The 15,226-nt window shown below is 38.0% G+C and overlaps 1 protein-coding gene across 1 annotated transcript in view; it reads right to left on the bottom strand.

Moving 5' to 3' along the window:
* The window catches only part of NAE1 (NEDD8 activating enzyme E1 subunit 1), a 41,281-nt gene extending 33,814 nt beyond the window's left edge, over positions 1 to 7,467 (bottom strand). Inside the window, exons 1-3 of the mRNA XM_051975074.1 lie at positions 7,315 to 7,467; positions 1,330 to 1,433; positions 1,144 to 1,204 (exon numbers count right to left, since the gene is read on the bottom strand). Of these exons, the coding sequence (XP_051831034.1) occupies positions 1,144 to 1,204; positions 1,330 to 1,433; positions 7,315 to 7,376 (227 nt within the window). The 5' untranslated portion in view covers positions 7,377 to 7,467. The remainder of the gene's footprint in view (positions 1 to 1,143; positions 1,205 to 1,329; positions 1,434 to 7,314) is intronic.
* Positions 7,468 to 15,226: the final 7,759 nt, after the last annotated feature.

The raw sequence follows: 15,226 nt of genomic DNA, 5'->3' as shown, positions 1-15,226 counted from the left end.
CAGAATACAGAGCAGGTAATTAGCTGCTTCCTGACTTAATTCTTTAGAGTTTTCCCATTTACTCACCTGCTTCAGATATTGGCAACTAAATTACCGTCATACTTTCATGCTGGTTTGTTTTACTCATATGTGCTCTAAGAATCACAAGGCAAAATTATCAAGTAACCCATACATGATGCTTTTGTATCCTGCAGAAAGAAGATTAAATCTATTCCTTCATTCAGCTCAGAGAAGAATCCATAAGACATGCTCTGGTTAGATGCAACTTCTTTTTGTCTTCTGGTTTTATTTGTACCAAGAATGATGATATTATGTGATTCAGATCCTTCTATAATATATATATATATATATGTGCACTGATATTTGGACAAAGATTGGACACTTAAAGTAACAACAGTTAAATTAATGTTTATTTTCTTAGCAACTATGCCCATCTTTTGCCATTGCCAGTGCAAAAGCAGAAAGAGCCACACAGGACCAGGGGCCTATTTTATATGTTTTCTTTTTCATAGGTAACTGAAGCCTAAGAATTTATCACACAGTGGCCAATTTGCTGCACTGACCTCGACTGGCCTAAAAAGAGCAGAAACAATCTGTCACCAGGCCAGTATTCAAAGCCTTTTTAGCTAAGAAGAATCTGCTAGAGCTTATGCTTTACTGGAATAGCCTTTGTGAATCAAGGTTTATCTCTATGTCCCATGTTTCACTGTTACAAGACTTTTATGGCACTACAAACATTACTGTGGCTTTTTAAAAATTTTAAATAGATGATAAAATACAGGTACAGGGAAGATAGTTATGTGACCACTATCACATGAAATAATAGAACTATTTCAAACCAGGACTCTGGATTCCATTTTCAATAATCTCCTCTTATACCAAGGAAACTGGCTGACACTAATTAAAATAGACAAGGACTCACTCACACTTAGTCCAATCAAATAAGATATATTTTAAATATTTGAAAACATTCATAAACTGTAAAACATTAAGTAAATGTAAAATATTATTTTTAATGTGACTGGATCATATATTTAAATGAGTATACTTTATACAAAATTGGAAATATGCAAGATATTTAGAAAGTAAAATAATTTCACAAGAAAATTTGTGGAATGCATTTATGGAAAAAAATCAACTTACTTATTTCCAGCATCTTCTCCACTGACCTGATTTCCATCAACAATTGTAAATGAGCCAATACCTTTGGAAAATAGAAAAGTCAAATATGTGTGTCTAAATACATACATATGTATGCAGATGTTAACATATATACATATATACATTTTTATACTATTCTCACAGAATTGTATAATTCATATGCATTACCTGGTAATACCAGATTTTTCAGAATTTCTGTTCCTGTGGCTGTTGCATTTATTAGGCAAACATGAGCAGATTCCAAAGCTTCTTGTCCATGATCACCCCATAATCTATAAAACAAGAAACAAATAAATTTAAATATATTTAAAGTTTCACACAAGAAGACCCAAAGAATTTAAGGGGCACAGAAAACTTTGAAATAGACTTTATTGTTCATTAACAAGGCAAGAGTATCTTTGATTTTAATGTAACCTTCTTTCTATATACATTCTTTTCCCTACATTGATTAGTAATAATTCCTCTAATTATATATAATACATTCAAATAACAAACTACAAATAAGTAAAAAAAAGAAAAGGAGCTGAGATGTAGAATATTACCTGATATATCCATTTATATTAAAAAATATATATCATATCTGATCAAAGCTAATCACAAGTCAATGATCCCCTGCCCAAGAAAGGAAGAACAGAACATTGATGAAATATAGAGATACCATTTTGTTAATTAAATGATATGACAAGCTTACCACACCATTCCCTCCTCTCAACCCTTTTACCAGAGGAATCTCATCTTGTAGGTAATTCTCTGTTTCTTCTTCTTCCCTTCTCTATATCTCATAATCCCTTGAGAGTATCCTTTGTTCACTCCTTCTTTACTCTAGTCTCTGAAAAAATAAGATAGCTCTTTCTCTTAATAAGACTTTTCCCTTCCACTCTTTAATTTTTCCCTTCCTATACTCCAGGACTGCTCTAATATGTATTACCTCTTTCTCTCTAATTTTCAATTTCATCCATCTACTGATTCCTTTTCTGTTGCCTATGAGTGCACTCATGTCTCCACTATTCTCAGAAAACCCTTAACACACCCTACCAACCTTTGAAAGTATCATATTTTACCTCCTCTCCCCTCCATTGACCAAACTCCTAGAGAAAATTGTCCACATTCATTACTTCCACTTCTCTCATTCATCTCTCAATCTCTTACAATTTAGCTTCTGACCTCATCAATAAGTGAATCTTTTCTCTCTAAAATTATCAATGCACTGTTTGTCACCAAAGTTAAATGTTTCTCTCTCAATCTTCATCCTTTGTGACCTCTCTGAAGCACTCAATACTCTTCTCATCACCCTCTATTCCTGGATACTTTCATCATATCACTACCTGGATAACCATTCTTCAGCTTTTTTTGCTAGATCATCATCCATATTCTACCCCTTCACAAAGGCTCTGTCCTGGGTCCTCTATTCTGTCTACAACCTCTTTATGGGTGACCTCATGAGTTTACATAATTCACTGATGTCTTCTATGCAGATAACATTTAGATCTTTATCTCCAAACCAAGTCTCTTTCTTTTCACCCTTCTCATTCAGGTCCTTATAACCTTGTACCTGGATTATTCTAATAGCCTTCTTTTAAAAAATATTATTTATTTTTTCAATTAACAAGTATTTGTTTTCTCTCTCTACCTCAACCCCAAAAGATGGAAAAAATAAACCAAAAACCCTTACAAGAAATATGACTGGTCAAGCAAAACAAATTTCAACACTAGTCATGTATAAATATATGTCTTGGTTCCTCATTTCTGTCAAGAAGTAGGTAGCATATTTCATCGTCTTCTGAAATCATAGTTGGACATTACACTAAAGTTTTTCAAAGCTAGATGTCTTTATAAAGTTGTGACTGTATAAATTGTTTTCCTGGTTCTTCTCATTTCACTCTGCTTCAATTCAGTTTTTCCCAGATAACTGAAACTGTCCCTTTTGTTATTTTTTTATGGTGTAATACTGCTTCAATACATTCAAATAATATAATTTATTGAGTCACTCCCCAGTCCAGATCTCTGATACTATAAAAAAGGGTAATTCTAAATGTTTTTTATATACATGGATTCTTTTCCTTAGGTTTGATCTCTGAGGGTATTGGCTTAATACTAGTATTACTGTGTCAAAAGAAATACGGAATTTAATAATTTGTTGGATACCTTTCCAAAATGCTTTCCAAAATAGCTGGTTCACATTACAGCTCTTTCAACAGAGCATTCAGTTTACCTCAACCCTTCCAATATTTGTTATTTTTCTTTGTCTACTCTGTGAAACTGGGAGGGGCAGATGAGATGGAAATTCAATGTTGCTTTGATTTTCATTTGTCTATACTTAATTTTGCTGCATAAGTTAAGCTTGGTTATAAGCTTAGATCTTTAGCCTTTTGGAATATCACATTCTAAATTCATTTTGTTTACTGGCAAGTGCTGAAACATGCATGATCCTGAGGTTTCTCTTTCTCTCTCTCTTTTTTTTTTTTTCTGGTGGCTTATGGCATTTTTTTTTCTTTAACCTGGAAGCCCTATATTATAATATTCCTAGGTCTTTTTATTTGGGGCTTTATTTCAGGAAGTGACAGCAGGATTTCTTCTATTTGTACTTTGTCCTCTAGCTCTAAGAAATATGAACAATTTTCTTGTAAGATTTTTGGAAATCATAAACTTTTTTTTTGTCATGACCTTGTAGTCCAGTGATTCTTAAATTATTTTTCTTTAATCTATTTTCCACATCAGTTGATTTTTATCTAAGCTACTTTATAGTTTTTCTATTTTTTCCCATCTTTTGATTTTGCTTTGATATTCATTTTTGTTCCACATTACCATTAACTTTTAATCATTCTTTCTAATTTTCAAGGAATCTGCTGCTTGGGTAAGGTTTTCTACCTCCATGTCAAGCTATTTCTTCTTTCTTTCTTTCTTTCTTTTTTTTTTTTTTTTTTTTTGGTTTATAGCTTTCATTTTTCATCTAATTCTTTCCTCTAGTAGTCTCATTTCATTTGCAGAATCATTTTTAGCTATTTTTAAAATCTCTTGCTTTACTTCTTCTAGGAATTCTAGTTGAACTTGAGCCCAAGCTATGTTTTTCTCTGAGACTTCACTTATAGATATTTTCAGGTCTTTCTCTTCTGGGTCTGGGTCTTAAGTGCTCTTGCTACTTTAATATATTTTTATGTTGAGATTTTTTTTGTTCGCCCATTCTTCTAGTCTTACTTCTTGACTTTAAACTTTGTGTTTAAGCCAAAGATGTGGTCACAGCTGATGCTTGCTTCTGTATTTGCTCCTGGCTTAGTAAGATCTTAGGGCCTTTGACTGTTCCTTGCCTTGGGCAGCTATCCCTAGGTGTAAATCCCCTCCTCAGTCCAAATTGGATCTGTGACCCAGCATTGGATGGAGAGTAAACAACAGAGCTGCCAATTGGCAAATGTTTCTTCCCCTTCAAAAGGTCAGGCCCCCCTCTGTGCCTGATCTGGGACCTGTTCTTGCCCTGGTGTACATGTGCAGGCAGGCAATCCCTGTGCTAAAATACTCTGTGCATCCTATTTTTCATTAGGCCCTTTCCACAGTGTCCATAGACCTGTTTGTCTTCCAATGATGATCTGGGCTAGACAATAATTCTCTGTGGGATTTTTTTTCCTTGGATTTAACAATCAAGTCGGTCTGCTGCATTTTCTAAATCTTTGTAGAATAGTTATGGGGGAGAATTTGACTATATTCCTTCTATCATAAATAGTTTCCTCCAATAGCCTTCTAATTGCTCTTTTGGCTCCAATTTTTCCTTTTTCCAATCTATCTTCCAAACACTGCTAAAGTATTACACCTAAAGAACAGGTCTGCCCACATTAGTGCCTGCTCATGAACTACAGTGACTCCCTGTTACCCATAAAGCTAAATAAAATTCTTCTGTTTATCATGTAAGGTCTGGTTCCAATATACCTTCCCAGGACTGTTATGTTATTCCCCTTTACACACTCTACAATTAACTGTTCCTTACACTTGATAATCCATGTTCAGATTCTATGCTTTTTACAGATGATTGACTAATCCTAGAATAAATTACCTACTTACCTCTGTGCCTCTCACAATTCCTACTTTTCTTCAAAGGTCAGTTTAAATGAAACTTCCTATAGGAGGCTCTTCCCAATCCCTGAACTTTTTAGTCCTCCCCCCAAAAAATTCCCTTCTAAATATTTTGTGTAGTTATTGTATCTAGTTATATGCTTACAAGCTGTTTCTCTTGCTATGATGTAAGCTCTTTCAGGATAAGACTGTTTCACATTTATCTCTGTATTTCCACTGCCTAGTGTAGTAGCTGGCACAGAGCAGGTATTCAATAAATGCTTGTTGATTGACTGACTTTGATCTAGCCCAAAGGAACACTACTATCAAGGAAAGAATCAGCATCAATGGAGTTGTAATGTTCCAATCATTCCTAACTGTTCGCATCTATTATCTTCAAACCAGTGAACAGTAAAGCTTGCTGAGGTGAAAGAAAGAGTAAAGATCAAGAGAGATGACAATGAAATTATGTTATATTATTTATATATTAACTCCTAAAGTCATCTTTAGAGAATACTTGAGATGAGATAGTATTTCTTTAAGTTTTGTTCCTTGCAGAACTCATTATACATAATATATATTTGCTAAACTATTTCTCTATCACATTCACTATGCTCGTATTGCAAAAGCCCAGATTCTAATATTAAAAGTGTGATTTCTGGGAATTTGCCTAATTTGCTCTTATCTCTTAGGGACTAAAGAGGAAGGATTGGAAACCACACTTTTAAGCTTCTTGGAGGCAAGAGACACTGTTTTAAAATTTTTTCTACCCTTCACACTGTAGAGCATAGGACCTTACACATAATACTGAAATATATGCACAATGGAGTAGAAGGGAAAAACCCACAGGTGCAACCTAATGAAGCTAATAATTTGTCACAGCTCCCAGACACTGCTTATAATTAGCACTAGGTTAATGCTGTTTCAAATAAGGGGGAAAAGACAGCCATTTCAAAACAGATGGATATTTTTAACTTTTAGGGCTGAAGGGGTACAGCAATGAAGGGTACTAGAAAAACTTCAGGAGTTAGGAGCCCTGATTTCTGGAGCTTAGGCCAGAAGGTGACACATGCTACTAATGGCCATGTAACCTTAGCAAGTCCTCTGTGAGCATCAGTTTCTTCATCAGTTAACAAGCAACTGCACTCATCCCCAAGACACTTTCCAGCTGAGGCTCTGAAGGAGTCTTCCCCACCCCCATCCTCCCAAGATAAGACTTGGATGCCTGTGGATGGCCGCCAGGGCAGAGGTGGGGGAAGAACGGGAGGAGAGAAGAGGGTACCAAAAGCAGGTATTTTAAGGAATCTCCTTTTCCCAAAGGAGGGCAAGAGGGCGCCGTGGAAGCTGCAGAACGCCAGCCTGAGTCAGAGCAGCTAAATTTAAATTCTAACTTTCCTACTCAGTGCCTGTCCCATAAGGCCAAATCCTTCCCGGAGCACCGACTTCCCCATCTGTGAAGGCCTCCTTCCAGCTTTGCCATTCTGGCTGCCAAACTCCCTTCCAAATCTGAAACACTTAAGGATCCTCTGCTCTGCTATTCTACAATGAAAAGCCACTTCTTACTGTGACATTCTGGGTTCTAGGGACATGCTCAGTTCAGACTTCTGTTTTGGCATTCAGTGCTTTAAGACCCCTCTCTGCTGTGACATTCTCTATTCTGACACTCAGTGCTCCAAGGCCTCTCTCTGTATCGGCACTCAATGCTCTGAAGCCTCAGGGATGCTCTGAGGCCTCTCTCTGTACGGGCACTCAATGCTCTGAGGCCTCAGTGATGCTCGAGGCCTCTCTCTACTCTGACCCTCAATGATCCGAAGCCTCTCTCTGCACCGCCTCTCAACGCTCCGAGGTCTCTCTCTCTCTGCACTGACACTCAATGCTCCGGGGCCTCTCTCTGCACCGGCATTCAATGCTCTGTCCCCAGTCCAGGGCCCCAGGAGGGCGGATCCAGACCGGCAGACAGCTTCGCTGAGCAAGAAGGCCGCTCCCTCTAGGAGCTCAGCTCCCAGGGTAGGCGGGGCCGGCCCGAGCCCGGAGCTCTCCCGGGAAGCCCGGAGCCCAGGAAGGACCAGGGCTGGGCGGAAGCACCTGCCTCATCCTCCCCCTGGCGCTCACCTCAGCTGCCGGTCATACTTCTGTTCCTTAGGCAGCTTCCCCGCCTCTGGCTGCGCCATCATCCCGCCTGGGCCCGGCCTCACGCCTGCTGCACTCCCGCCCCGGAGGAGGAGTAGGCACCGCCGCGCCGGTACCGCAGGCTGCCCCGCCCCCACCACGCAGGCGCATTACTCCCCGCTCCGGGTTTCCCCCAGCTTATGCGCAGCCGTGCAGTGTGCCCTTGCGTCCCTGCGCAGCCGCACTTTTCCACGCAATCACCCTTCAGCTTCCCGAGTCTGCCAGCAGGGGACGCTAAAGGGCCGCGCACGCGCGAGGGTTTCCGATGGATACGCGGGGTGTACACGAACGGACCTGGTTGTATCAAAGACCATGACCTTTAGTTTCATTTCTCCTCCAAATTCTGTTAGAGCAAGGTCACTTCTGGTCAGCACGTCCGCACCAGCTTGGACCAATACACCTGCCGGGGCGTATCTCCCGTTCCATTTAGCCAATTACCACCAATTAGCTTTTATGATGGGCTATTGAGATGCCTGAGAGTTTTTCCCAGATAACTTTAAAAAACTGATACCTGCCGAAGACAGGTGTGGCTCACGTCCGAAGCCTGGAGCATCTTTGCCAGGTGGAACCTCCTGCCTCCTGAAAGCTCCTCGGACCCTCTGAGTTAGAGCTGGAAGAGTCCTCAAAGGCCACCTAGTTCCACTCTCTGGTTTTATGGATGAAAATAGTGAGACCCAGGAAGTTCCCAAGATCAGAGCATTTAAACTTGGAAAAAGAGACTAGAGTAAATCCAACGTCTCATTAGGTGGAGGAGAAATTGGGGCCCACAGAAGGGAAGGGCTTTTCTTCTTTTATACAAATGATCATCCAAGAACCAGTATTTGTTAAACACCTACTACATGCTAGGACTGGCTAAGGATACAAGGAAAGCAAAAACCAACCTTGAATTGCTTGGCTGGGTCTTGTACGTACATCTTTGCTCCTGGGGACCTCAAATCTGGACCAATTGGCTGCCAATTCCAATCTGCTGGCCACTTGCCTTATTGACCTTACCAAGTTTACAAAGAAGTAGCTGCCACTCTGGTTCCTTTGAAACGAAAGGACAGATAACCAAAGTGAAAACCAACATTCACTGGCTTCAGACTCTTTTGTTTCTTTTTGCATCCTCAGCACTTAGCACAGTATCTGGCACATAGTAGGTACTTAAATGTTTATTCATTGTTTACAACATATTTCTCTGATAAAAGTCTCATTTCTCAAATATATAGGGAACTGAGCCAAATTTATAAAAAAAAAAATAATAGCCATTTCCCAATTGATAAATGGTCAAAGGATATGAACAGATAATTTTCAGAAGAAATCAAACCTATCGATAGTTACATGGAAAATTTTCTAAATCACTATTGATTGGACAGATGTAAATTAAAACCACTCTGAGATACCATTTCATGCCTATCAGACTGATTAACAGAATAAAAGAAGGAAATGACAAATGTTGGAGGGGATGTGTGGGGAAAATCAGGACATTAATGCACTTTGGTGGAGTGGTGAATTGTTCCAGAAATTCCAAAGAATAATTTGGAGCTCTGCCCAGAAGGCTATAAAACTTTGTATATCCTTTGGTCCAGCAATAGCATTACTAGGTTTGTATCCCAAAGAGATTAAATAAAAAGAAAAAGGACCTATTTGCAAATATTCATTCATTCATTCATTCATTCATTCATTGAGTGATTGACTACAGTTCTTTTTGTGGTGGCTGAGAACTGAGAGGATTCCCTTTAATTGGGAAATGGCTAAATAAGTCATGGCACAAGACTGGGATGGAATACTCTTGTGTTCTGAGAAATAATAGAGGGGGTGGTTTCAAAAAAACCTGGGAAGACTTAAGAATCTATGCAAAGTGAAGTAAACAGAACCAGGAGAATATTGTATACAATAACAGCAATATTGTAACATTGATCAATGGAGAAAGACTTAGCTACTTTAGTCATTTTATCCAAAACAATTCTAAGATTCATAATGAAAAATACTTTCCATTTCCAATATATGAATTGCCTCCACATGGCTGAAATAGAAATGTTTACACAACTTCACATATTTAAATAGAATCATTGTTTGCCTTCTCAATGGGTGGGGGAGAAGCTAGAGAATTTAGAATTCAATTTTTTAAAGAACAAATGTAAAAAGTAAAATTTCTATAAATTTATCAATTGATTTCCTGAGACATTTAAGGGTGAAACTGGCAGAACAACAAGCAGGAAAAATGGGAAAGAACTATAAAATTTTTTATAAATAACTCATTTTGCCATCAGTTGCAGTAAGACTACCCCATTTGGCTTTAATGTCTTAGTCTCAGATTTGTTACATGAGGAAGTAGAAATAGTGCTAAAAATATGGGGAAAGCAGCTGAACACAACCAAGATTATACAGAGAAGAGAGTTGTGCCAAAAGCACCATAATTCTGACAGTCTAGATCAGAGGAAAGATAGTGGAGGCTTGGAGAGAAAAAATTTCAGACCTTATCATACTACCTTGCAAAAGTCAAAAGAATTCAATTCAACAAACGTTTATTAAATACCTAATGTGTGTCAAGAATGCTTTAAGTATAGGAGATGCTAAGATAAAGATGAAAATAGTCACTGACCTCAAAAGGCTTACATTCTACTGAGTATCAATTGTAGTTGATTCTAGTAGTTTCTACCTTGATAATACCTCTTGTATAAGTGAGAATCCTTCTCTCCAACCACAGAGCCACCATTTCCAGGTACAGATCTTCATTTCCCCATATCTGGAATATTGCTGTAATTTGTGGATTGATCTCCAGAGTTTCTCCCCACTTCAGAGCATCTGCAACTCAGTTGTCAAACTCACCTGTCAAAGTGTTCTTAAAAGTGCATCTCTGTACTCTATCCACTCAAGTGTTTCCCTTTGACTTGTAGGATTAAATATAAAATCCTCTGTTTTTTAAAGCTCTTTACAACCTGGTTCTTCTCTAGCTCTCTAGTCTTTTTACACTTTATTCCCCTGTACAAAATCCATGCTCCAAAGATACTGGCTTCCTTGCTGTTCCTCCCACATAACATTCCATCTTCTGATTTCTAGCATTTTCTATGATTTTCCCCCATATTTGGAATGCTCTTCCTGCTTTTTTCTGCTTTCTGGCTTCCCTGGCTTAAAATTCCAGCTAATACCCTCCTCCCCTCCCCTCCCTTTTTTAGGAAATCTCTCTTGATTCCCCTTAGGGCTAGTGATTCTGATGATTATTTCCAATTTATCTCATATATAACATAATTTGTTGCATGTAGTCTCCTCCTTAGCCTGGTTGCTCTGTAAGAGCAAGGTCTTTTAGTTTTTTTCATAGTCCCAGAGTTTAGAGCAATGCCTGGCAAATGATAGGTCCTTAGAGAGCACACTGGGAGAGATCCCACAATCCCACTCTCTCATATATAAGAAACAGACAGAGGCTCTCAGAGAGAGTTCAGCTGAATTAGATTGGAAAGGAGCATGCTAGGAAAGAGCACTCTGGGAGATTGAGAGCCAGAAGCCCTCTCTCAGAGGCGAAAGAGATTCATTCCATTTTCCACGTGGCTGGCTGGAGGCTGGAGAAAGCAGAGGCAGAAGCAAAGGACAATCTGCAAGAGCTCTTGGAACCAAGCAGAGAGATAGGCCTCAACTAACCGGGCTATTTTGGAAGGAGAAAATAAACGTTTGCATTTTTAGCATCTGGCTGCATTTGGGTGATTATTACTCTTAACTCGAACTAAGGCTGCCTCCAGAAAACCTCCCCGAGAAACCTGCTTTCTCCCAGAGAGAACCATTATTATTATTATAAAGAAGAAAAACACCACAGCTCTTAAGTATATTTAATGGTAAAAATCAAAAGAAATAATTGCAATCTTATTACAGATTCTGACAAAAGACATTAAGATAATGTTTAGTAATAACATAAGCAGTTTGAAAATATTTGTGTTTTAGTTTAGTCTCAAATATCAGCAATATAAAAATTATATTTTTCACAAATGTGGTTCCCCTATATGTTTATCATATAATTAGCATGGATTGATTATAGATTTCTAAATCATTATTACACAAATGCTATTAAATAATTTACATTCATTTTCCTGGCTTTTCTGCCAGGTTTGTGATATATCTAAATATATCTATATATTTTGAAAATAAGCTTTAATTTAAAATACATAACTGAGAAATATTTATCAAAATAAGTGGAATTATAATAAAAGATAATGTTAATATGTGGTTTTCTAAGTCAGAATGCACTCAAAGAGATACTGATATGTGGTTTAATGGCCCCTTTTCTATTTGAATTAGAAACCACTGCCAAGCTTGAGAGACTAAAACCAGAAATCATATTGAATGCCTACCTCCGGGTATAACAAGATTTTTCAGAGAGACCTAAACCCTAGGACAAAATTTTATTTTGAAAGATTTGAGTCTGGAAGTATTAGCTATTTGACTAGAAGTATTTTTTCCAGAGAAGATGATTTCTATTCAGCCTATCTTTCCTTGTCAGTCTATAGTTGGAGGTACTACTTTTCTTTTCTTTTTTTTAATAACTTTTTATTGACAGAACCCATGCCAGGGTAATTTTTTACAGCATTATCCCTTGCACTCACTTCTGTTCCGATTTTTCTCCTCCCTCCCTCCACCCCCTCCCCCAGATAGCAAGCAGTCCTTTACATGTTGAATAGGTTACAGTATATCCTAGATACAATATATGTGTGCAGAACTGAACAGTTCTCTTGTTGCACAGGGAGAATTGAATTCAGAAGGTATAAATAATCCGGGAAGAGAAACAAAAATGCAAGTAGTTTATATTCATTTCCCGGTGTTCTTTCTTGGGGTGTAGCTGCTTCTGTCCATCTTTGATCAATTGAAACTGAATTAGCTCTCTTTATCAAAGAAATCCACTTCCATCAGAATACATCCTCATACAGTATCGTTGTTGAGGTATATAATAATCTCCTGGTTCTGTTCATTTCACTTGGTGCTACTTTTCTATTAGGCTTTTTTAAAATATTAAAAACAATATATGTACACATATTTATACAATAATCTTGCTGCACAAGAAAAATCAGGTCAAAAAGGAAAAAAATGAGAAAGAAAAAAATGCAAGCAAACAACAACAAAAAGAGTGAAAATGCTATGTTGTAATCTACACTCAGTTTCCACAGTTCTCTTTCTGGGTTTATATAGGCCTATTTTTTTTTTTTAAGCTTCGGTATTTTTAATCAAAAGATGAATCCACTTTTCTCATGAGCAAGAGATAACACTCTAGCCAAGAGCTAAAGTTGAAGCAGAGACAAGCACCATAATAGGCCCATAGGCAGTGAGCAGCAAAGATTATGTACTCAGCAGAAGAACAGTGAGGGAAGGGAAATTCCTTTAATAGGAATAAACTCTCCCCATCCCTGTCTCCTGGCTTCTTCGAAGTTTCAGCTGAAATCCTACCTGCTACAAGAAGTCTCTCCCGATTCCCCTTAAAGCTTGTCATTCTATTATTTCCAATTTATCCTGCATAGAGGTTATTTTTACATAGTTGTTTGCATAATGTCTCACTGACTGAAATTTATTATTAATCCAGAGGACAACAGTAATCATGCAGCATGAAGGTCAGGAATTGCCCCTTCTTGTGTATAGCTTGGATACTCGGGGTTCATTGCTTCCTGCTTGTCCACAGGTTTTTCACACATGTGTATCCCTCCTTTTGTGTACTGTGGCCATTTGTATTTCCTGCCCTATATCTCTCTATGAACATGCCTTGCCCCATGGGTTCTATAGGTATCTACCCCTACCTTAGGCTACACTTTCTACAGATGTATTTACCAGCGTTTATGCCCTCAGTCTATTGTGGGAATGTCTTATTGATACTTTCTTTGCTGTGTTATGTGAAATACCTCTCTTTGATCTAATAGTGTCCTCTTGTTGAGATTGGAAAGAGGGACCCCAAAAGTTTGGGGTCATAGACTGGTCTTGGGAGGTGTCTCAAAAGAATTTGCAGGTTTGAACCCACATCCAAGCCAAGGGACAAAGTTTATTGTAATTGTAACACCATTACAAAGTGGGCTAAATTTCCAAAAGAAATTAGCAGAGAAACAGAAGCAAGGAAACTTATTTATCCAGTTTTCTATCATTGATATGCTAATTCTATGACTCTCGGTAGGGGAGGAATGGTTTCCAGAATTTGGTTCTCCCTGACAAAATTATCAGTCAGCAATGAATTGAGGAGTGGTCTCCAAAATCAGGCAGATTGTCAACAATAGCATTCCTAGGTTGGGGGTAAGGGGAAGGGAGGAGAAGGGGAGGCAAAGCCAGAGAATTTTGCAATCAGATAAATTGCCAGAAGTTCTCCAAGGGGAGACCCCAAAACCACCACTATATTTCCCTAGAAGCTATACCATATCACTCTGACTGGCTTTTAAAAGTAAATAAACTGGAAGAGGCTTGTAAGATTTGTTTTTTAAGTGGATATGGACCCACAGGGTACCTTAAATTCAGAGTAGCCTCAGTAAGGAATCCACTCTGAAAGTTAGAATTGTTACTAATTATTTCAAGTTGACACCGTTTTTTCTTCTTTATTTCTCTCCAACAGGTTTCTGTGATCCAAGAACTGAGAAGGGACATCAAAGCTAGTTACAACCACCTGCTGGTAAGAACTAACTTTTCATTTTAGGGAAACAGTAAATCAATTGAAAATCTCCTCCATCCCAACCCAGTTTAATGTAAACTCTATTCTGTTTTTGTCATTGTATCTCCAGCACTTAACACAGTAACTTTTGCAGATTAAGTGCTTAATTGTTGACTTCCATGTGCCTAATTAAAAAAAAATCCAACTTTATTGATACCTTTAAAAAAAAATCATCTTTAGTCCCAAATTTCTCTCTTTCCTCTCTCACACTCAGGGTACAATTCAATTCCTAATTTTAAAAAAGCATTAAAAAAAAAGAGGAGACTTTTTCATGATACCATTTGAAATTTTCTTGGCAAAGACACTGGAGTAAAACAAAACAAAACAAAACAAACAAACAAACAAAAACAACATGCACTGGAGTAGTTTGCCATTTCCTTCTCCAGCTCTTTTTACAAATAAGGCAAGTGAGGGAAACAGGATTTGGTGACTTGTCCAGGGACACATAATTAATAAATGTCTGAGGACTGATTTGAACTCAGAAAGATGAGGTTTGTGACTCCCTTCCTTCCTTTCTACCCCCTTCCCTAGATGACAAGTAATCTAATACATGTTAAATATGTGTGATTCTTTTATGCATATTTCCACAATTATCATACTGCACAAGAAAAATCAGATTAAAAAAAAGAAAAAAAAAGGGGCAGCTAGTTGATACAGTGGATAGAGCACAAGCCCTGAAGTCAGGAGGACCTGAGTTCAAATGTGACCTCAGACACTTAACACTTCCTCACTGTGTAATCCTGGGCAAGTCATTTAGTTGGTTTAGGCTTCTCTTAGGAGTTTTATGGAATCAGTATTTGACACCTAAGACCTAGACTAAGCCACATCATCTATGTAGGAGCTAATTTTTTCAAAAATTTCCAAGGTTCTTGGAGTCCAGGATCCCCAATTTCTCAATTCCAAAACCTGTTCTGTTGTCATATTGAAGGAGATATGGGGAGGAAGAGGAACCAAAGACACTTAAAATCAATCCCCAGAGAACAAGGGTGAAGTCTTTTCTACCAGGCTAGTCTCATTAGGATTTCCATAAAGTCTTTTAAATTTTGGACCCCCGCTTTTACCAGAGACATGATGATGAATTTCCTTGCTGCTTCTTATGATAATTCAGTATTGAAGAGTATAGGTGTTTTGAAATGATAAACAGATCCCCTTGTTGATTTCTGACTTGGAAGGGTCAGTGACTCAATGGACATTTTACATGGAGACAAC

This window comes from Antechinus flavipes, chromosome 2 (genome assembly GCF_016432865.1).
Source record: "Antechinus flavipes isolate AdamAnt ecotype Samford, QLD, Australia chromosome 2, AdamAnt_v2, whole genome shotgun sequence".
Lineage (NCBI taxonomy): Eukaryota > Metazoa > Chordata > Mammalia > Dasyuromorphia > Dasyuridae > Antechinus > Antechinus flavipes.
This window is presented reverse-complemented; position numbering and strand designations above follow the sequence as displayed.